Below are 22337 nucleotides of genomic sequence, written 5' to 3'. Positions count from 1 at the left end.
AGATCAATGTTTTGTTATAGCATGAGAGGTGCCTACGTTCTACAGGACTACTTTGTACATGATAGATTATACTCCAGTTGTACGTGTGTCATATCATGGTGAACAGATTCCTTGGCGCGAATTTCCCCTTTTTTTCCTTCCAAAGAGCTATGATAAGAGAAAAAACAGATATCAAATATGACCGCTCTCGACAAATCAAGAGCAGTCCAAAATACATAAAGTGGAGGAAAGGAGACCGGTTGCATCGTTGCATAATCTTTGCGCCAAACAAACGTCTGGAAGGAGAAGGCCGGTTCTATGCTGCGATATATGCGCGTTCCGGCTCTCATATGCATGCCCCTTCCAATCATCTAGAGCTCGTAAAGAGACCAGCCGTCAAGGCTATCGTTCCTCGTCGAGCTCGGGTCCCCCAACCTTCCAGAAGAGCCAGCCGACGCCGTTGGGGGGAATTCAGTGCGCAATTCCTGCTCCAGTCATAGCTCGTCCTCCTGGTCCATCTCAGATGGCTTCAGCAAGCCTCCCACCTTCATAGCCCGAGTCCGCTCGGCGGCTTGCGCATCACGCACAGCCTGCTCGCGTTCTTCCGCATAGAGATCAGCGTTGTCGTCGGAGAACTCCTTGAGGGAGATCAAGAAATCACGCAGGTGAGTCTTGAACTTGTTCAGGTCATTAGTGTATGTGAACAGGCCAAGAACAAACTGCTTGATTTGCGCTCTACAATAGAAATAAAATTAGCAATTGACCTCATTTCACGAGTGATCTCCACTGAGATTCCCAAGGGAGGGAAAGGTTAATGGCTTACTCTTGCAGATTCTTGAAAGCATTATGGAGCAGGTTCGCGACGTATTCCTGCAGGAACTGCTTGTTGGAAGTGCCTGCCGGTGCTTGATCTGCGGCGTAGATCGGTTCCTGGATCTTGCCGGTTTCGACGAATTCGAACATGCGAGACAAGAGCATGGCCTGGGACTTGAAACCAGCCTTGTGGTCACTGTCTGTGAGGACAAAGAAGACATCCTGGAGAATGGGGATGTAGAACTGGCGGAAGAAGATGCTTGAGGTCTGCACATCCGCTTCGGCCATGTTGTTCATGAGCTCAAAGCACATGGTAAGACCTGTGTTCTCCACCTCACGGTTGTCGTGCTTGGAGGCCCACATGCAAGAATCGATGACGAACTTGAACTGGGTACCATCCAGCTTGAGGAGGGCCTGGAAGCAGTACAAGTTGATGGCCTGAAGGAGCTTGAAGAATTGGACGCGATGCTCGGGATATTCGTGGAAATCCTTGTTAATCATCTCCAAGGTGCAGCTGAAAACGCTGTCCATAATGGCGGGAATCTTATCCTCCATCAGGGTCTATAAACACACATTGTTAGCCACGTCTGATCCAGAGCAGTGAGGGGGAAGAATCAGGAGAGAAAAATGATGCATGGTCAAAACGTACATGAAGCTTATGGATGATGGTAGTCATGACATTCAGAACCTCGGCTTCTCGTGCATCGGGCACGTTCCGGTGGTAGTCGATCAAAACCGCTTCAAGAAGTGGCGGGACCATATTCGCATTCACCATATCGGTATCGTCCGACTTCTCCACGTAAGTATCGATCAACTTCAGAATCTCCTTCTTGATAGTGCGAAGACCGCGGACTTTGGGGGTCTTGGGGGCAATGGTCCCTAGGGTGTAACATGTTAGTATCTAGGATGGCAATGAGGGGCAATTGAATGGGTGGAGAAAAGGGACATACCATCGTTGGCCACCGCATCGTTGATGAGTTGACTAGAGGCTCGATACATGTTCAGCATGTCGTGGTAGATGCGGCCAATCTGAGAATAGAAGTATGTTCCAATAGATGAGCATGCCGCAACATTCGTCTTCATGATGTTGCCAATGATCTTGATCGTGTTACCATCCTGAAGAATGGCGGCGTTCTGGTTGGCTTCCGCAATAATTTGATCCCAAGCGGAATTGGGCAGCGCCATTAAATTCTCAATCAATCGATCTTGAAGTGTCTTCTGACCCTGGGCAGAGATCATGTAGCCACATGCTTCGTAGAAAGTGTGAATCTGCTGGGGTGAGAGGTCCATGGTAATCTTGCGCATGTTGCGGACAATCTCCTCGATGAACGGCTCATTCTCACCCGGTTGGAGTGCCACGAAATGCCGTCGGCACTTGTTGGCGATCTTAATGAACGTGTCGCAGGCCATATCCTGGACACCTTCGTGGGTCTCGTGCATGAATTCGAAGAGCTTGTTGACCACGGTCTTCAGGAACTTCCAGTGCGCCTTCAAGAATCGGGGGTACTGGCCCACAATGTACATGATGTTACTGGCCACCACGGCCTTGTTGTCTTTACCACGCTTCTGCTCTGTCAGGCCGAGAAGATCCTTGATGACGGTGACCAAGAACCGCTTTTCGGTCTCCTCGTTCATAGCACCTGAAATGGAGCCAATGGCCCAGCACAGGGTGTTACAATTAGCCCAGGACCACTCAGTTCCATCCACCTGCTTCGCGAGCTTGTCAATCATGATCGTCTCGGTGTCGACCACATCCAAGTGGGTGAGGTAAACCAAGCACTCCCGAATCGTCTTGTAAAGCTGGATGGTATCGCTCTCCTTGACGAATTCACGCACAATCTCACCCTCGTCGTTCTCGACGATCAGAACCTCCTCGGGGCGGACCATCTTCTCAATCATGACCGTGCGCAGATTTGACAGGACAGTTTCGTATTTGTGCTTGCGAAGAGGGTAGTTGGCCAGGGTGCTCGGGTGCGGTGCGCCGCCGTTGGACAGACCACTAACCCCCATGGTTACGAGAGGGTTGATGTCGGTGATGGGTAGCTGCTGCATTTCCTCGTAGAGTTCCTGAACCAGTCGAGTCCAGTAGTCCAGGCAGATCTTGAATACCTCACGGTCGTCAATTTGGCTGATGCGAATGAGGTAGAAATGGGCATGCGTGAGGAAATCTTGGTTGGGCAACTTTTCAATGAGCTAGACAGGAAAGAACAGTCAAAGTCAGTATCCCCTAAAAACCGACGAACAAAAAAGGATAAGGGAAAGGGGCGGACGGCTAAACCTACATCCAAATGGGCACTGAAGAAGCTGGAAAGGAAAAGAGCCAGATTGGCAACGAACTCTTGGTCGCGTCCATTGCTTCGAGCATAGGTTTCCTTCAAGTCCAAAGACAAGGGAATAACGTTCGAGACCGTTGTGAGCGTCTCCGTGAACATGTGCACAAGCCTCTCGTCATAGTTATACGGAGTGCCAATTTGCAAACCACCAATCTCCGTGAGGCACTTGAGGGTGACGTTTCGGAAGTCGGGAACATCCAAGAATCGGGTCAGGAGAGTATTAATGATGGGTGTTTCGAAGATATAACCCAGTGGGATCCAATTCAGGAAGCGGAGCAGGGTCTCGAGGGTCGCCTTGACGAGGCTGGGCTGGTTGGCGGTGTTGAGAACTTCGGAGCACAGTTGGAAGATGGAGGCAAACTCCTGGGTCATGGAGGTCTTCAGGTTGCGGGCCTTGACCGAAGTCATCTGATCCTGGGAAAAGTCAAAGACCTCCTCGGACAACAGGCGCAGGATGGCCATGTTGTTTTCACAGATGGAAAGGCTGGCGTGGCAGGAGGAGACGATCTCATTGATGAATGTGGGCCAGTTGTGCGGCCATTCCTGCTTGAGAATGGAGACCAGAACCAAGTTGAGCTTGTTCAAGAAGGCGCGCTCAGTTCGGAGCTTCTCTTCGGATCCGGAATTTTCGATGATGAAGTTAACGATGAAGTTGCGAATACCTGGAGAGGAAGTATATAGGTCAGCGCATATTCATTCGCTTCTAGCTTTTGACGACAAAAAACAGTAGGGCTCGATTCTGGGAGAGTCGAGGGGACGGCATGGGAACATTGCTAGAGCAGCCCGTCGTTACCTTGACACTGATCTCTTGGCAAGACCTTCCACCGGGTCATGATCACATCGTCGAGAACTTGCAGGGCAATATCTAAAATTTTGGTCAGCATATCCATGAGGAATTTTTCCCTTCGATAAGGGCGGCGGAGGATGATAGGGTATCTGATATCAACCCACATTTGGTTTGGGGGTATGTAGCCTCCTGGAGAATGTTGCCTACGGTGACCCAGGCATCGGGGTTTTGCTTGAACTGAAAGAAAACAAATCTGTGAGCCGGCAATCCATGATCGATCTGTCGCGTCATCGTCGTCGTCGTCGATAGGGGAATGGAAACGTGGAGATAGTGACGAGCTTACCTCGGTCAAGGTCTGCTGGGCTTGTTTTTGCTGTGTATTGTTGTTAGCGTCAGGTTTTGGGAGCAATCCATAGCGAGAAGCAAAAGACGGAGAAGAAGAATACATACCACATCGCCCTTGCCTTCGAAAAAGGCGCGGACCGTGTTGTCCAGCTCTTGTACGGAAACAGACATGTCGCCGCAGAGATTGGCGCTTTCGCCCTCACGAAGTGGCCGTCACCGAGACTTGTCGGAATGAAAGGATGGGACCCGGGAAGGAGGGGGGAGCGGGAGAATGGTAAATTGAGCGAAGCAGAAGCCAAATCACGGTTGGGCGATGGAAGGTGAGGGTAGTGAAGAAAGAAGGCCAGGAAGGGAAGCCGAAGGTGGATTGATGGTAGTTCGTCGACTGGTGGGGCAAGCAAAGGGAACGGAGTTGGAGGGGCTTGGGTCAGCAAAACACCTGAGCTCTGACCGCGGACCAAGAAACCCAAATGGCAACGGGAAGGGGAAGCTCTCTCGAAGGAGTGGAACAGACGGAATCGAGATCGAGATCGAGAATAGCCTAGCAGCAGCAGCCGGGGTGGTGGGGGGTAGGAGAGGAGAGGGAAAGGGAAAAGTTCTGGAAGTTGGTTAAAACACTGGCGGTGAAGGCGCGTCGGGGATTGTTGGTACTGTAGTAACAACGTCTTTTTTGGGAGGGTCCCGCAAACTGAAGTGAAGAAAGAGAGAGAGAGAGAGACTGAGGGGAAGCTTAGTCAGCCCGAGCTGGCAGAGCTGGAAACCCAAACAACTCTATGCATGCGGTATACTATTGTATGTTAACCAGAAGGCAGGAATAGAATATGATATGTGAATCTATGTCTAGCTCACTTCCCAAAGACAAAGAGAGAGCAAGGTGATGATAGCATATACCATTTAATTAATTAGGTCATTAAATACCACACTGTATCACTAGCATAGTCTGACTCCAATCTGGTCCTCATCGATAGTAATTCATACTCACAACCTAAAGAGGAAGAGACATGGAATTGAAGACTCATTTGTAGATCTGATTTCAATCTATACTGGGTCGGTTTTACATGCTGATCACCTCTGTCTATTAAGGGTGTGACGCACATCAGCCTTGGTTGGGCGAGGCCTGTTGGATGGAGCTAAACCCGAGGAATGCCCATTATATTATGCAATGTAACAGGTATCACCATCGGAATCGACCAACATATAACTATGAATATAGACAGAGGTAGTAAAATGAATACTACATATTTAATGAACATTTTGATATATACATAGTAGGCTAATACTCCCGCACGTTCTGCAAATCCAACCAACTCCTCAGAGGTATGTAATTTTTTTAGTTTTAGTCTGCGACCGAGATGGCGGTTGAAAGGTTGAGTTTGGTACATCTCTACAGGGTATGATAGTATTATATATAGACCATACATAGCCCAGAGATCAAGAAAAGTATATCTCTTTGTTTGGTGGATGCCTGTGGTCATGCTGTTCACTCAGAAGGCAGAGGAACAGTTTGGACCAGGATCACTGGCAGATTTGGACGGACATGCTGGTATTTTTGTTGTTGAACAAGCACTCATCATAAGTGCTCTAGAGGATGACTGACTTATTTTTGTTAACGCTGCAACAGGATAATGGGATCGTATTCATATTAAATAGCTTGGTCGGGGGCATCATATCATTGTCGTCTTCTATTCTTACCGCCATGGATGTGGGACTAGAGTCAATCATCCAGGAGCAAGTCCGTGGGGAGAAAGAAAGACTGATAGGGGCGCTTTAGTGCCGCGCGCGGGCCCGAGGGAAAGGTGACCAGCTGATAAGCGATGCATAACCGCCCAACCCGCGCGGCGCCACCGTAGGCGTCACGCCCCACCCAAAGCCGGCGCATGCGAGGGACAAAGACTCGAGCGAAAACGAGCGCGAGCGCGTGAGAATGTAAGGTGGGGAGATTTTGCAGGTACAGGGCGAGACCTCCAATGGCCATAGGATAATGGGGGTAGGGGTAGGGGGTGTCACTGTCTAGACCTTCTTGTGAGAGTCGCAAGAAAACAGCTATAGGACCGAAGGAGGAGGGGGGCGCAGGAACGCCATTGACGCTAGCTGTCGGTTGTCGCCAGTCGGGAAATGAGCAAAATAAGAGAGGATGTCTCAGACCCGCGCAGCTTTCACCAGACGGGCGCGCTTTGCTCTTCCGATTGGCGGCCGCAGTGACGCCGGCCGTGCCGATCGCGCGCTAACTCCTCTTTCGCGCCCTTTTTTTTTGTTTTTGTTCCCTGTTCCGCCCAGGCTTCGGGGAGGAAATAATCGAGAGTCATGAGGGAGGGGGATGGGGGCCATTGAGAGGAGGAGGATGTTTTGGATGTTAGAGGGGGAGCAACGTAGAGGTAAGATGGCGTCAGAAGAAGTAAACTACTTACACCATCACTAGAAAAACGTGACTAGCTTTTGAGTACTCAAAAGAAAGAAGAACCTAACTAAAAAGGCTGCTGGCCTTAGGGCCTAAGGAACAAAGTCCTTTGCCCTCAGTCACTCCAATCACTCGCATCACCCCCCATCACCTTCCTCCTCCTCCTCCCCCCATCACATCCTCTCTTCTTCTACACTTCCCTCCTCCTCTTCCTCTCGTCCATCTCCCTCCCTAAATCCTCCACTTCCTACTTCTTTATTTCGATACCTCTCCATAATTGGGCCCCCCCCTCTTCCTTCCCTGTCTCTCTCTGTGTACTCCGTACATCCCGTTTTATTAGACCCCATCCTATTCCGGGCCTTGCTGCGTTGAAGCGCTACCCGTCCTCCCAACTCTCCCTCACACGCCCCACCCCCAGGCGAGGTTACCGCGATCTTCTCCCAGACTCCCACCTCCCCCAAAATCAAGGAATCGCCTATCCAGACAAAATAAAGAAAGTCATCATTCTCTTCTACTTTACACAGTCTCTCTCCAGCCCTTTTGGTCCATCAAGTCGGACACACCCCCTGATTCTCCATTTTATCCGCCTCGGCAACTTTCCGCGCGTCTCTGCGTTGCTCTCTCAGGCACGTCCCGACTTTCCCCCCCCTCTCCATCTGCGGCTGAGACTGAGACTGGGGGCCGCTTTCTGGGATTATTTCCCACCCCCTCCTCTGATCAATAAAGACAGAGGTCTGTTGTAAGCCTTTTCTTTTCTTTATTTTTTCCTTTTTCTTTTTTCCCCTTTCTGTTCGGTGGGGAGGGAAACCCACCACGTTATTTCTTCTTTCTATTTCTCTTTGTCCTTGTCCCCTCTCTTCCGCGAGGATCATTACTCGTGGGGAATACCCGCCCACGTTTCTCAATCATGACGGCTGTCGCAACCGCTCCCGTGATGAGTAACCATGATTCCGGGACCGAGCCTCGAACAGAGCACAGCCCATCCCGCTTTACCGCGGTCAATGGCAGAGATTCGGTCACATCCACCCCCCATGGAGGACCGACTGCGGTTTCGGGAACGCTCATGAACCAAGGGGAAAGGGCCGCTGCGGCTGCGCCAGGGCCAGCGGCACCATTGAGCGACCATTCGGAACCGTCGCGCGACAGCCTGGGCACTCGAAGGGATCCCTACGACGACTCACAACGATCCTCACCATCGGGGCCTAACAAGCATAAGCGGAAGCGATCAGGGTCGGGGGATCAGGAAGCCCAGCCACCATCAGAGCCTAGCTATCATCACCATCACCACCATCACCATGTCAGTCGCGGCTCGATCGGCCATTCAGAGGAACCATCCCCTCTCCATGCGAATGGAGCTGGGCCTGGGTCGGTCTCCTCCGACATGGATTCGATCAACCCGGTCGCTGGCTCGGGCCACCGATCGGATACCAATGAAGCGTCGCAGCCTCCCTCCACGGGTCCTTGGCCCGATTATGATACCCATTTGATCAGTCAGGCCCAGCGGGCGCAACAGATCGACCCCTCGGATGCACACTTGGCCGATGCCCTTCAGCGAGATGCGCAAGGCCAGGAGCACTCCCGAAACGGAAGCACCGACCGTTCCGTTCCGCCAGCCCCCAATGTGCAGCCAGCCTCGTCCCCGACCTATGTGTCCGAGCGTGGTGCTGGGGCAGTTCAAGTCGCACCCAAGCGGAAGCGTGTCTTTAGCAACCGCACCAAGACGGGATGTATGACTTGTCGCCGCCGGAAGAAGAAATGTGATGAGCAACACCCTGCGTGTGAGTCGACATGATGCCCTTTTTTATGCCGTCCCTTTTCCCTTCCCCTCCTTGTCCTCTGGGTGTGACCTCAGCCATGATCCATCATACATCCAGGAGCTCATCGTTTTCAGCATTCGCCCCCGATAATCGTGATCGAGTTGGGAAAATGTGTCTAACTAACATGTCGCCATTCCAGGTAATAATTGTATTCGTGGTGGATTCTTGTGTGAAGGATACACCTCTCGAAGTACCTGGCAGAAGCCGTCAACAACGAAACCACCTGTTCCATTACAGTCCAAGGAAGGTTATGCCGATATGAGTGGCCAATACCTTCCAGAACCCACTGCCCATCATGACCGGCCACCCCCAGGGTTGCCCGATCATATGGATTCGCGGAAAATGAGACCGTTGGGGGAGGAGAATGAGCGGGTCGCTCAACCATATACTACCAGCCCATCTAATAACACAGCTCCTAATCATGCGGCATCCTCATCCTCGTCATCATCATGGTCAAAACGCACCTGGTCGGGCCCTGGTCATTCAGCGTACGCGCCGCCGGACCATTTGGCCAAACCTGATTATCGAGAGGTGGCCCCCATTCACGAGCTTCCTCCACGAGAGTCACATCCAAAGCCGGACTACCCTATGGTCCCTCCCATTCGGGAATTCTCCCATGCACCCCCGCCGCCACCACCGCCAAAACCTAACAGTTTACCCCTGTTTCATGGAACAACCGCAGAGCAGCAGCGTCCCATGCCTCCGGCACCCGCCCCCGCCCCAGCGCCGACTCCCATGCCGACGTCCGCGATGGACACCAGTAGTCCTCAAACACAGGCGCGCATGGCCCTCAAAATTGAGCATCAATTATCGGCCCGTGCAATCAACGTGGAAGAAACCGAGAAGGACAAGATGATTCGCGGCGAACTTTATCGGCCTTTCGATCTGCAACTGGTGGAGGAGAGGGATCGATGCAAGCGCGCTCTTTGGCGATTCAACAATGCCTGTAACCCTCACTACGGGTTAAGCTCGAAGGAGCAGAATCGACTTCTCAAGGAAATCCTAGTCCCCCCCTTCGGGCTCGGTCGCCAACTCTCCATCCGGAGTTGCAGTGCCTCATTCCTCCGGGTCTATCGGACAGGGAGCGGTCGTGGAATCGCCCTTCAACTGCCATTATGGATACAACATTCAGATTGGAGAAGATGTGATGATACACCAGAATTGTCTTTTTGTCGACGATTGCGGCATCAGCATCGGCGCGCATAGCTGGATCGGCCCAAATGTCACGTTGCTGAGTTCGATGGCCCACTCCAGTATGCAGGAGCGGAAAGGGTCTCAGAGTCGTTATCAAGGTCGGCCCGTCATCATCGAGGAGGACTGTTATCTAGGCGCGGGCTGTACCATCTATCCCGGAGTTCACCTCAACCGGGGTGCCTATGTTGCGCCTGGCGAGGTGGTGAAGACCGACATTGTTGCTTATGGGTTCCAAGGATACAAACCCAGTTATATGTGAATACCCCTTTTTGTATGAATGACCAAGTTCCTCCGTTTTGGAACTCATCCGTTTTGCCCGGGCTTTTCTTCCCCTCAACCATTTTTCGATCCACTTTAGCCTGTCTCTTTTTCCAGCCTTGGCGGTCCCTGTTGGCGAAACGAATCATCGCCGCATATGACCCTAAGGCTTGGACAATCATGTTTTGAAATGACGTCTTCCAATTTTTTTTTTTTTTTTTCATGTGGGTTGCCTGGGTCTTTTTTTGCTGTGATATATTTTTATCTCTCTTGTTTGTCCTCTTTGATGTCTTCATCTTTTTATCTACCATGGTGACCTAGGCATTGATGCGATTTATGCATGATATAGATAATCATTGATTATAAATGATCTCCAGGCATGATTCTTGGCAGGCATATGGATTCGCTGCAGTACCCTTCCGATTATAGACACTAGTAGAGACGCGGCTGATTCGGATGGAGAGGAGGAGAAAGACAGGGCTTCTGAAGAAGCTTGAGGTGTGGTGACCACATTTTAGTACGAGACGAAACTCGAATGCAGACGAAAATGCGAAAGATTTGATTTGGTCGAATTGTGGGTATCTTTTTGCTTGAGTGGAGTAATTGATGTCGAAGCTCTTCAAAGTGCTCCCTCCACTCTTCGGACATGAAATGATATACTACAGAATAATGCCGGACAGCGATGGCTTTTTCTCCCTCCTCACCCCCTCTCTTTTATGAATATGTTCACAGCCAGTCCAGGAATTCTGGGGCAAAATAGGTCAACACAATTCCTGCACCAGCTCGTAGGATTCCCTCCGTGCTCTCGAAAGCCATCGCTTTCAAGTCAAACACGCCGGCCTTAGCACCAGCGTGAATCATTGCAAATTCGCCGCTGACTTGGTATGCTGCAACTGGCATGTCCTGCGCTAGCTCCTTGGCATCACGGATAATGTCTAGGTAGCTACTTGCAGGCTTAACCATAATGATATCAGCACCCTCGGCAATGTCTCTTTGGATCGCACGCCGGGCGAGACCACGGCCTCCGGGGGGAAGTTGATAGCAACGACGGTCTCCAAATGATGGACATGAGCCAGCTGCGTCACGGAAGGGTCCGTACAGGCAGCCGCTGAATTTAGCGCTATAAGACATCAGCAGCACGCGATGGGCGATTCCAGCTTCAATCAGTTTGAGCTTGATAGCGCGGACTCGTCCATCGTTCATATCCGACGGCGCAACACAGTGAGCGCCGGCCACCGCATAAGCTAGCGCCACGTCGGAAATCCGATCCACCGATTGTTCATTATCGAGGGTTCCATCTTCCCGGAGAATACCACAGTGCCCATGTGATGTATACTCACAGAGGCAGACGTCGGTTGTAATATAGAGCTGAGGGAAACGAGATCGGAGAAGACGAATGGCCTGAATGACTGGGCCCGCTGGGTCGTCGGCTGCAGTTCCTAGGGCATCCTTGGCCGAGGGATGGAGCGGGACTCCAAAGAGAATCACGGAGCGCAATCCCTTCCGGACCAGCGGGGCCAGGAACGGCACAAGGCGATTGACGCCACGACGGTACTGATTTGGTAGAGATGGGATGGGTGTTTCTTCGTCGGGGTTATCCGTGATAAAAAGCGGGTAGATGAGCATATCCTAGATGCGACCGTCAACGACAATTCCGGTGGTGGAGGGAAAGAAGTGGACAATCGGTACCTTAGTCAGTTGCCTCTCTGCCTGCCATGATCTGCTCAGGGGGTGGCTGTATCCGGCATGGAGCTGGCTAGAAATATCCCCGGAGATGCTGACACTGGTCGCGGTGGTGCTGGTATAGGATCGGGCAGTGCGAGATTGAGCATGCGAGATCTGCGAGGCACGATCGTCCGGGTTGGAGTCTCGAAAGGCGATATCAGAAACCAAATTCGAGAACGACATGGTGAGAAGGGTTGTTGAGTGTAATTGTGGCGGATAGGGGATGTTGTTTGCACCAGGACCGAGGGCGGCGTGGTTTTATGGTTTCTGGGATTTTGTGGGGAGAAGAGGAGACGAGAGAAGAGGCGGGCACGAGAAGGGAAAAAATGATATGCCGAGGATCCGGGCGGGTAAGGCGAATGCCACTCGTTGTGATTGGGCCGAGGCAACCAATAAGATAATCACGATCTGTATTTGTGAGATATCATGTTATGCAAGAATCCTTCTGGCAGAAATAATCTAACATGGAAAAGGCTTTTTGGATGTTGTCCACAGAAAGATTATTAATGAAGCAATCTTATTTCTTTTGGAGTTCTAGGGTATTGAGATTGTCTGCAAACTAATTGGTCAGACCGTAAGAGTCAATATCGGAGTTCTGGTTTGACACTGGTCCCAGAAGGCCCCTAAAATCCGAAGGACTGGAATACTCATCGAAGAGGCAATATTGGTTGCAAGCATGTTTGTGATTATGGTAAAAGGAGGGCAGCTTGTTCCGGCAGTGGATCGATTTTCCACACAAGCCTCTATCACGTGTCCTTTATGCGGAGTATCGTTCTAGTTCTGGTCTAGCGTCCTCAATTTAGGCAAGTGCTCTATTACGCGGGCCATTTCTATGGCTGGAAATTTTTTCCCCGAATAGTGTATGTTTCTTTGAGTTCAACGGCGTGTTAAAAAAAGAAACAGGCAGGTTGTCTCACTTCGTTGAGCAAGCCAACCGTTTCCTTCCCTCCTACCGATGCCCACTACCTGGGAATTGAGCGATTATTACAACAATGAGCTACGACCGTCAGCGCACTTGGTTTTCTTTCGAAGGAATCTTCTCAAAGTAGGCCATTGAGCCTCACCTAGTTAGTCTTGCAGCCTTGCAGTCCTACAACTCTGCCGTCTTAGGAATGCGTACTGCAACCTTTGCTAGAAACGAAGCATGTCAGCAGTCAGTCACGATAAAAAGGTTCTTTGAGCCGTTCGCAACTTCAAGCATGGCTAGGAATATCTTCAGAGAGATCAAGTTGTTGAGGTTTTTGAAACATGAAAATGTTCGTCTAACGATAATTAAGCTATCACTATGGCCTACCTTATGCTAACAGAAAAGCTTGCGAAATTACTCCATATATCTATATCACCTACAGGGGAGTTGTATGCATATTTCTTAACGAACACCGCTACGAAAGATTTCTGATATATACAGATATATTGCTACAGAATTAATGGAGACAAATCTTCAAACGCTTCTGGACACTAGGTTTATCCATGGCGAATTTGTTCAGTTCTTCCTATATCAAATAATGGTTGGGCTGTCCACCAATATCGACAGATCTGCGCTAATAAGCTGTTTAGCGTGGGCTCAAATATATTCATTCGGCGGGTATATTCCACTGTGACCTCAAGCCAAGCAACATATTGGTTGACAGAAACTGCGACCTCAAGATATGCAACATTGTCTACGCAGAATTAAAGCCTTGGACAGCGAACGACGTCTCCACCAAATACTACAAGGCTCCAGAAGCCATCATTGAGCGGCATATTTGTGATGAATACATAGATATCTGGGGTGCGGGTTGTATCTTTGCGGAGTTACTGCACGGGAAGGTGCTTTTCCCGGGTCAAAACTCTATCCACCAGCTTCATGTCATTACAAAGCCGCTGGGGACCCCGTCAGAGATTGCCATTAACAGTATGTTCAGCAAAAATGTGCGTATATAGGTTTTCTCGTCTGCGAATTTTGTTGGTCTGACATTCGCTTAGCAGGGCTCTGATCTAGTCCGGTCTCTTCCAAGGAGTCAAGGCCACCTGCTGTCCGATATCATCACGAACGTTGATCCAGAAGGTATGACATGCGATTCATCCAGAATATTTACTTCTGTTCACGACGCACCTTGCTTACAACAGCAGCTATCCACTTATTAGAGAAGCTGCTTGTTTTTGACCCACAGGGGCGCGTGTCAGCATGCGAAGCTCTAGCCTTCGCCTACCTAGCACCTTACCATGACCTGACCGATGAACCGGAGGCTGAACGGAAATTTGATTGGAAATCAGGCAAAGATGACGATGTGGTTGAAGTTTGGAAGACGAAATTGTATGGCCGACGAAATGGACGGAACGGACGTTTAAGCTTACCAGACTGACCTTTGTGCAGACACGCTGAAGTGCTCGAACATCGTGAGAGAGCAGAGTTACAGCAAACTATCGAGAAATGGCTTCTTGAAGTGAGGCCTGGAAATCCCACGATTTTAGATTAGCACGGCCATTGAAGCTCGAGTCCTCCGATGTGGTCCGGCAAAATAGCACTCTATATGTACAAGAGAACGAGTGAGAATCACCAAACTAAGCTTTAAGCTACGATGAAAGCCTTGTCCCTCGTGCACCTTCGCTTTTTGATCAAAAATAACGAGCTTTACCCCGCGTGTCTCCTGTCTGCAGCCCTCTGGTCCTGGTTAGCTAAGATTGAAGCGATGTTGAATCTTACAGAGTGGCGGTGAGAAGTGAGGCAGGCTGGTTAGTTAATTAGTCAGTCAACTAACGTAATCCTGGCCATGTCGTACACCCTGTGGTCCTGCACACCCTTCATACCATAGATAGTAACTGCAATATTTTAAAATGTGATTCTCCACCCATCAGGGTTTGTGGAATCTTAAATGAAGTGCAAGTGTAAGATATGTCACGCCAAAAATATCATCTGTCAGAAATATTTTGAGGCCATATTGAATTTATGTAAACATACAGCATCTTATCTGCGTAAAACTTTTGTAATTCAGTTAAATAAATTCTCATTCTATTTACCAATATATTAGTATTATCAAGTCTCAATCGTCGGCCAAGGGCTGTATTCCCTCGTATAATATTATCAGTCCTCTTTTATCTATTCCAAGAAGGAGCTAGGCGGTTGAGTTAGGTCTTGTTTTGTATCCTTGACAATAACTCGATGTTTAGTTTAGTCCTCTACTCAATCTGGTAATGGATACGGTCAGAAGATTGTTTATCCTGTGCACTTCTATCTGCACGTTCAACTATAAGATTAAAGCCCTGCTAGTCGGACGGATATTAATGCAAGGAAGTGAATATTAACTGCTATATCATAGGAGTCAGGTGAAGGCCAGATTACTGATAGTATCTATTCGCGGTCCGGGTAAATGAGGGTGGGGGCATACGAGGGAGTCCGTTCGTATTGATTAGGCAATTTAGCTTAGAGAGTATTATTATCGTTAAAAGGAGTGTAAATTATCCCCCGGAGACAGAAGGTGCCACTGTGGAGTCTATTAACACAGTTGTGTATTAGCTTCGACCAAGTGTGTTACAGCGAGTCAAGAAGAGAGGACAGTGGCTGGCAGCTGATTATGGTGAATGAGCAGGTTTATGAGTAATCTGGGTACAGTACACAAGTAATGAAAGCCACTTTTTTGCAAATTCTGACGCCGAGTAAGACTCCCAGCCCGTGGCTTGGACATAGGAGTGGCAGAGGGAAGTGTCAGGTTGCTAGACTCTTAAAATAATCCCCGGATCCAGTGTTTGACATATTTGCATTTCCTTGGAAATTCTAGTTCCGTTGGTCGCCAATACTGTTAATATTGATATTCCGAAACTATTCCTAATACGTTCTAGCGTCTGCTGGCAGTGAGCCAGAGAGTCATGTTATGATATACCCTGGCATGAGGTTATTCCCAAGTGTTGGTGCCTCAGACTTCCCGGACCTGATAAGCCGGCAGGCTTTCTGTGGAGGTTCGCTGGGGCTTCGTCATCAGTACGTGTACGAACTCCTGCAGGGAACACCCTTAACAGAGGTTACATAAGCCTTGTGTTTCACCCCGCTCCTATTTCCCTACTAAGGATATATCTCCTTCCTGTTTAAGCGATAAGACTATATATAAATTGACCTATATTAAAGAGGTTTTACGATCCTTAAGAAACAGTCTTTAACTATCTTACACTATTAACTTAGCCCTATTTCTCTTACCTAATTAATAGGCCTCTATCCTGACTTATAGAGTATATCCTTATAATTTCTGTTTCTTCTTCTTCGATTACCTAGGGGAAATAGTATTAAGGACCTATTCTACTCCCTTTACTAAAGAGGTACTAAACTCTCCCTGTATCGTAGAAGAAATCCTAATTGCGACTAACTAGGGTTTAACCCTAACTAATCTTAATACTAACCTTATAACTACTTAAGCTACTATAGAAAAGCTATAGAGGCTTAAAGATTTATAAGATTAAGCTAAAACGCTTAGATTATAGCTTATCGGATAAAACCTAGATAAAACTCTATCGAACCTATACTAGGACCTTTATAAATTATTAGGAAAGGGTTAGGATATTAAGCTTAAAAATATTCCTATATTTACTCTTAACTCCTTATTATAATAATAATAAGAATAGCTCTTAGACCTCTAATAATAATTCGAAGGAGATCTAAGGTAGTATTATAATAGTTAAACCTAAATCCTTAAAGTATTAAGCTATATAGATATAACTTATTGATAGAGATAGTATTAATATATTAATAAAAAAGTATTAATTATTAATTAAAACTTTAAAGAAGATTAGCCTTACTTTAAGGATTAAACCTTAACCCTTATTAAGAATATAGCTAGTCTTTAATTTAAAATAATAGGCTAGCTTAAAAGGGCTTATTAGCTAAAAGATAAGGACTTATAAGAGTTTTATATTTATTTAGATACTTTAAAACGCTACTTCTTAAGGGTAGTTAAGAAAGAGAGAGCCCTTTCCTTCTTTACAAAACTTCTATATAATCTCTAAAATAATATCTATTACTATATTATAAAACTCTTAAAGACTTATAAGAAGATAATTAATATTATATATTACTTTTAAGACTTATAGCGATTAAAGATAAATTAAAAGCAAAAGTATATAAAGACTATAAATCAACTCTTATAAAAGAGGAATTTAATTAAGAGAACTTAAGATAATAAAAAATCCTAAAAGCCTTAGACTAATAAGAATATACTAATAAAGGATTTACCTAAACCTTATTAAAGAGGATAAGAAATATAATTAATACTTTAATTATAAGAGCGAAAAGTATTATTTTAATAAATACCCTAATCTATTAAAGGATAAACTTACTATTACTATATAATTTATCTTATAAGGAAATAATAGTAAAATAGATTAAATCCTATACCCGTGGCACTGACCACCCTACCCCTACCGGGTTAGGGTGGTCCAACTTCCAATGAAAAAAACTTTCCAATATAAAAATCTTCCTATTTCCCACCAATTTACCCTCTTTACCAACCACCAATATAGCCGATTCGTACGCTGAACAAGAGGCTCGCATTAGTCGCGCTCTAGAAGACTATACCAGCGGTAAAAATCAAAATTTATCTGTATTAACGCACGAGTATCGCGTAAACTACCAACGCCTGCGGCGACGATTAATCGGTCTTCTATCAAAGATTAGTAACTAGAACCGCCTACGCCTGCTTACTGGAGCTTAAGAGGATACGATTATACGTACAATTAATAGCTTAAGACGCTATAATATTAAGCTAAATAGTAAGGATATCGAGGATCTTACAAACCTGCTTCTTTAGCGCTAATACGAAAGGGATTATCCCGATACGACTGTACCAAAAACCTTAGCAATCCTTCCGCGGTTAGCTAACGCTAAAACCCTTCCTCCTAGGCTTAAGCTAGTTAATCACTAATAGGTCTATTCGTTTATTAAGCGAATTAACCCTAAAATCCGTCTAATTGCTAATAAGCAGATTAGCTTAGATAGAGCAACGGTGTCTGTAGTAATAATACAAAACTAGTTTAATACGCTTAAACTAGTAATTAAACAGATAAAATACTATAATATCTACAATTTTAATAAAACTAGCTTTATCCTTAGGTAGCAATCCTCTCGTATAAGCTTAATTAGGCGTAAGAGAGCGCGCGCAGAGCTTATTAATATATAGAAGAGTCTTACTATAATTAAATATATCTCCCCTAACAGGTTCGTATTACCGCCCTTCTTTATCTTTATAGGCAGTATTATTCTTAAGAGATAGTTCGACGAGTCACTAGATCCTAACTAGGTTGTCTCTGTAGCTAAGACTAGCTATATTAATTTAGATATTGTATTTAAATAGCTTCAATATTTCGATAAATACACCCAAAAACGCGCAGAAAATAGTTAGTATTATAATTTCACTATAATTTTAAAGGAAGGGTTAGCTAATAAAATAACTTATATCTAAAAGATCTACGCTTATTACTCTTTAATAGGTATACTACGCACTTAACTACCGAATTCCTTAAGTACTATAGGCAAGCTAAAATCCTACCCTTCTGTCTTATTTTATACGCTATATACCTTATCTAGCCTCTAGATAGCGATACGTTCCTTACGTATAAGACTAAATTTAGAAGCTAGAATCGTATAGTATCCTAATAGGGTAGTAATCCGACTAATAAATCAGTCTTCTTATAAGGGATTCGTAAGATTCGTGACGAGACTTTTACTAAGAAGATTATTAAGGGAAGCTTTAGGAAGCAGGGGATTTATCTATTCAATCCTAACCTAGTAGTCAAACTGCTAACTAAACAAGAGGACTAAGAGTTTATACCTCTTAAGGGCTTCGATTAGCCCTTTAGTGATAATATATACAGAATAGTACTTAAAGCTTCACAGGATAGTTAGGAGCTCTCGCCTGTTCTATTATTAAGCTCTATTAAGCAACCGGAAACGCCTCGGAGTATAAAAAGAAGCCTCCGGAAGCTACTAAACGCTATCAATAGTCCACTAGATAATACGTAGAAAGTTGAAAAGGTTGAAAGGCGATTTACGCGTATTAAAACTACTACTATCACCAAATTCGAAGAGTGTATTATTAAGGATTCGATTATTTCTAAGGTAAATAAGGTCCGTAGCGAGTACACTAATTCCAATCGCTCGAAGAGGCAGATCACTAAGGTCACAGTCCTTACTACTAGGGATACTAATACACGAATTATTACTCGTACTGAAAAAGAGAACGAGTAATAGGTTCGACGGGTACGCAGGGAGAATACAAAAAAGCTCGCTGAACAGGAGAAATTGGAGAGACTAAGGGAAAAGGCCCGAAATAGTAGTGATATTGAACGTCTATTTAAACCCTTTGACCTCTTTTACGTCGATACCGAAGGGGATAGCTCGCTAAGGGTGTAATTAGTTCGAGGATAGGCGGATTAGCTGCCCGGTCGCGCGGGTAGTAAACGCTATACTCGCGCGCTAACGCAAAAGTTTTTGATTTCTACTATAATTAATTGCTTCTAAGGGGTTACTAATGGGAGCCTCTTCATCAGCGTACGAATTAGCTATATTAGTGGTTGGTAAAGAGGGTAGATTGGTGGGAAATAGGAAGATTTTTTTCATTAGAAAGTTTTTTTCATTAGAAGTTGGACCACCCTAACCCGGTAGGGGTAGGGTGGTCAGTGCCACAGGTAGATTTATCTCTCTCTATAATAGGAACCTAAACTTAATTTTATATCTTAATTACTATCTAAAATAATCTTAAACCCTATATTAACCTTAATAATTATATTAAGGTTAACCTTATAAGCTTTAAATTTATTAAAAAATATAAGCTTAATTAAGTAAAACTTACTATACCCCTTATTAACGCTATTAATAAATAAGTAACCCTTACTTATAGAGTATAGAATACCCCTTTAAAGGCTATTAATTCTAAGGGTATAACCTATTAATTTACTTACTTATATATAGTAATTAACTAAGACCCTTAATTAAAAGGGAGCTTTATACTTCTTTTTATAACTATAATTTATAACTTATATATCTATATTATAAAGAATAGTAACTATTTTATAAACCTATTAATAATAACTAGGATTATATTAACTAGCTTCCCTTCGTAGGTTATTAATAGTAAGCCTATTATAAAGTCTATTAAGATTTCTAAGAATAGCTTTATAGGAATTAGGAGTAGCTATAGCTTTTTATATAGCTTATATCTTTTTACTATAATACCCTAGTAGATCTAATAAGCCCGGATATATTTAGTAGTATTTATATAGATATTTAGCTAATAATATTTCCTTTTTATTAGCTTAAGGGTTCTTATATAACTAAAGTAGCTAATAAGAAGGTTATTATAATATATAATTATTAGTATATTTCTTAAGTTACTCCCTATAAAGATATAAATATATTCTTTAAACTATATAAGACTTTTAAGTCTAATACTCTAACCCTTAAACCTTAGAGTTAATAACTATATAATAGTCTTTTAATATTAGGTCTCTAGGTCTTTACCTTAAAGTTACTTAATAAGCTCTTTAAGATCTATACTTATCTTAATAAGGTATACCTACTTAAAGGTATAAGTAGGCTTTACTTATACGTTAAAAAGATAGTATATATATTTAAGCTCCCTTTAATCGATTATACTAATTAATTTATCCCTATCTTTATTCTCTTCAAAGTATAGGATATTTAAGGTAAGCGTACTTATAATTAACGATTAAATTATAATAAAATAGTAATTAATTATCTATAATTCGCTAGCTATTTAGTAGCTTAATAGCGAAATTAAGTTAACCTTATAATTACTTAAGAGTTAATACTAAGAGGATTTATCTATAGGATTATTCTTCTTAGTATAATAGTTTATTATAAAATTAAATAGTATAAGGGCTAAGTACTACTATACTTACTTACTATTAAGCTTTAGTTACTTTATAAAAGCTTAAAGATTTAAATAGTCTAAGAATACTTTAATTAGGTATATACTTCTCTTAAAGTAGTACTACTAATATTTAAATAAATATATAATAGTAAATAGCTCTTAATCTAGTATTTTATAGAGAGTCTCTACCCTATTAAACTTTTATAATTAGAATATTATTAGATATTATATCCTACTCTTATTAGGTTAAGAGAGGATCCCTATTTTAGCGCTATTAGATATATTAGTCTTTAACTAAATAGGCTTTAATAGATTCAAGTATTAAAGAAGAGGTATAGATTAAAAGGTAATAATTAGGTAGCGAAACGTTACTTTCTTATTAAGAGTTAAGTTAACCTAATCTAGCTTTTACTTATTTTTATTTCCTTTTAATAGGGCTATAAGAGGTAATATAATATAAAAGTAATTCTTAATAAACCTATAATAGAAATTACAAAATCCTAAGAATACCTAGATATCCCTATATATTTTAGGAATCTCTTATAAAGTAATATTGCTAACCTAATAAGAGTCTATCGAAATACCTTTAAGGGATATAATAAAACCTAGGAATTTAATCTAGTCTTAATAGAAGGCGTACTTACTAAGCTTAATATATAAGCCTACTTTTTATAGCTATTCGACTATTCGAGTACCTAGTAAAGGTAACTTATATATAAATCCTAGTCTACTAAAAAGATTAAGATATTATTAAGATAAGCTACTATAAATATATTAAGAATATTATAAAGTATAATATAGATATAGTTCTAAAAGGTTATAAGTATATTTATAGTACCTATATGTTACGAACCTCAAAGAGGCGCGGGGGCCGCAACTATTTAAGGGGCAACCGAGAACTAATCATTCCACAGACGCTAGGCACTAGCGTTATCACGTACGTTTCAGTATACTTAGGTATGCTTAGAGGGGGCTCTAAGGCAGGCACTCGAGGCGGGAGCCAGAAACGGCCTGCGGCTAACCATCACAACCAATACCCACTTACCTGACGGGACGGTTAGCGCGGTGCAGGAAGCGGCCACCCCGCACGTGACCTAGGTGGTAGAAGGGTAGATAGGTATACGGGTAGAATATGCTAAGAGTTATCTACCACTATACTATCTACCAACTTATTATATATACTATCGGGAAGGACTGGATATATAAGGACACTCATTCAGCATCATATATTTAGTTCTTCGCGATCAATCTCACATTGTTACTTAGTTACTACCTTTAGTACTTTGCACTTCACAGTTTACCTTTAAGACAACCCAACCTACAAGTAGGGGATTCACTTAGTAGCAACACTTAGTGATTGACTTACTTAGCGCGCACTTCTAGCACGTTCTGCAAGTTACTCAACAGGACCCGAACCCGACGTAAGGCTTTGTATAGCATCGGTACGGTTGCGAGCTACTCTTCGAATCCGCAGTTAGAATCAGGCAAGTATAACCCGTAGACATTCTAACTCACAGTGACTAGTCGGCTACGCGTAACACATTGATCGCCCTGTCTTTGAACCGTAAAGCAAAGTTATCATAGCAGGCAATAACAGCACTTGTAGTAACGTGTCTTCCTCGACGGAGAAACCATCGGTATCTCCTAGGGAACTTATAGATATAGTTACCTAGCTCTAGGAGCACATCGTTAACCTAGAAGCTAAACAATCTCGTAACTCCGTGAAGTTACCTAAACCGGAATTCTTTGACGGAGCTCGCACCAAGCTTCGCAGTTTCCTCACTTAGATAGAAATGCAGCTTCGTATAAACCCTCAGATTGCAAATAAGGACG

General features: G+C 44.5%; 4 protein-coding genes across 4 annotated transcripts; 2 read left to right on the top strand and 2 right to left on the bottom strand.

The window, feature by feature from the left end:
• Positions 1 to 31: 31 nt before the first annotated feature.
• Positions 32 to 4924, bottom strand: N7473_011602 (exportin CRM1). The gene is made up of 9 exons (XM_057157541.1): positions 4363 to 4924; positions 4256 to 4285; positions 4077 to 4149; positions 3919 to 3990; positions 3075 to 3787; positions 1743 to 2985; positions 1442 to 1671; positions 803 to 1353; positions 32 to 714 (listed from the first exon to the last, which is right to left on the bottom strand). The coding sequence occupies exons 1-9, from the start codon at positions 4426 to 4428 to the stop codon at positions 474 to 476; spliced, it is 3219 nt and encodes a 1072-aa protein (XP_057003391.1). The 5' UTR covers positions 4429 to 4924; the 3' UTR covers positions 32 to 473.
• A 2395-nt stretch (positions 4925 to 7319) lies between these two features.
• On the top strand, positions 7320 to 9925 carry N7473_011601 (uncharacterized protein; the record flags this gene model as incomplete). Its single annotated transcript, XM_057157540.1, has 3 exons — positions 7320 to 8433; positions 8612 to 9540; positions 9605 to 9925. Exons 1-3 carry the CDS (start codon positions 7563 to 7565, stop codon positions 9923 to 9925), a joined length of 2121 nt encoding a protein of 706 aa, XP_057003390.1. The 5' UTR covers positions 7320 to 7562.
• Positions 9926 to 10295: 370 nt separating this feature from the next.
• Positions 10296 to 11924, bottom strand: N7473_011600 (porphobilinogen synthase HEM2). Its single transcript, XM_057157539.1, has 2 exons — positions 11614 to 11924; positions 10296 to 11553 (listed from the first exon to the last, which is right to left on the bottom strand). Exons 1-2 carry the CDS (start codon positions 11830 to 11832, stop codon positions 10651 to 10653), a joined length of 1122 nt encoding a protein of 373 aa, XP_057003389.1. The 5' UTR covers positions 11833 to 11924; the 3' UTR covers positions 10296 to 10650.
• A 717-nt stretch (positions 11925 to 12641) lies between these two features.
• Positions 12642 to 14079, top strand: N7473_011599 (stress-activated MAP kinase; the record flags this gene model as incomplete). The annotated part of the gene is made up of 7 exons (XM_057157538.1): positions 12642 to 12694; positions 12722 to 12905; positions 13041 to 13157; positions 13207 to 13560; positions 13631 to 13696; positions 13719 to 13974; positions 14006 to 14079. The coding sequence occupies 7 exons, from the start codon at positions 12642 to 12644 to the stop codon at positions 14077 to 14079; spliced, it is 1104 nt and encodes a 367-aa protein (XP_057003388.1).
• Positions 14080 to 22337: the final 8258 nt, after the last annotated feature.

This window comes from Penicillium subrubescens, assembly GCF_028828155.1.
Source record: "Penicillium subrubescens strain IBT 31985 chromosome Unknown utg000010l_segment0_segment0, whole genome shotgun sequence".
NCBI classification, from domain to species: Eukaryota; Fungi; Ascomycota; class Eurotiomycetes; order Eurotiales; family Aspergillaceae; genus Penicillium; species Penicillium subrubescens.
The sequence above is the reverse complement of the archived record's forward strand: the minus strand, read 5'-3'. Positions and strand labels throughout refer to the sequence as shown.

What these genes read in the sequence shown, in the direction of transcription:
- N7473_011600 (XM_057157539.1), bottom strand. Translation starts at nt 11,832, where the DNA reads ATGTCGTTCTCGAATTTGGTTTCTGATATCGCCTTTCGAGACTCCAAC. An exon ending in CAGAGAGGCAACTGACTAAG is followed by an intron (nt 11,554 to 11,613) that starts GTACCGATTGTC and finishes GGTCGCATCTAG; the next exon opens with GATATGCTCATCTACCCGCT.
- N7473_011602 (XM_057157541.1), bottom strand. Translation starts at nt 4,428, where the DNA reads ATGTCTGTTTCCGTACAAGAGCTGGACAACACGGTCCGCGCCTTTTTC. An exon ending in TCGAAGGCAAGGGCGATGTG is followed by an intron (nt 4,286 to 4,362) that starts GTATGTATTCTT and finishes AACAATACACAG; the next exon opens with CAAAAACAAGCCCAGCAGAC. An exon ending in TCTTCAGTGCCCATTTGGAT is followed by an intron (nt 2,986 to 3,074) that starts GTAGGTTTAGCC and finishes TTTCCTGTCTAG; the next exon opens with CTCATTGAAAAGTTGCCCAA.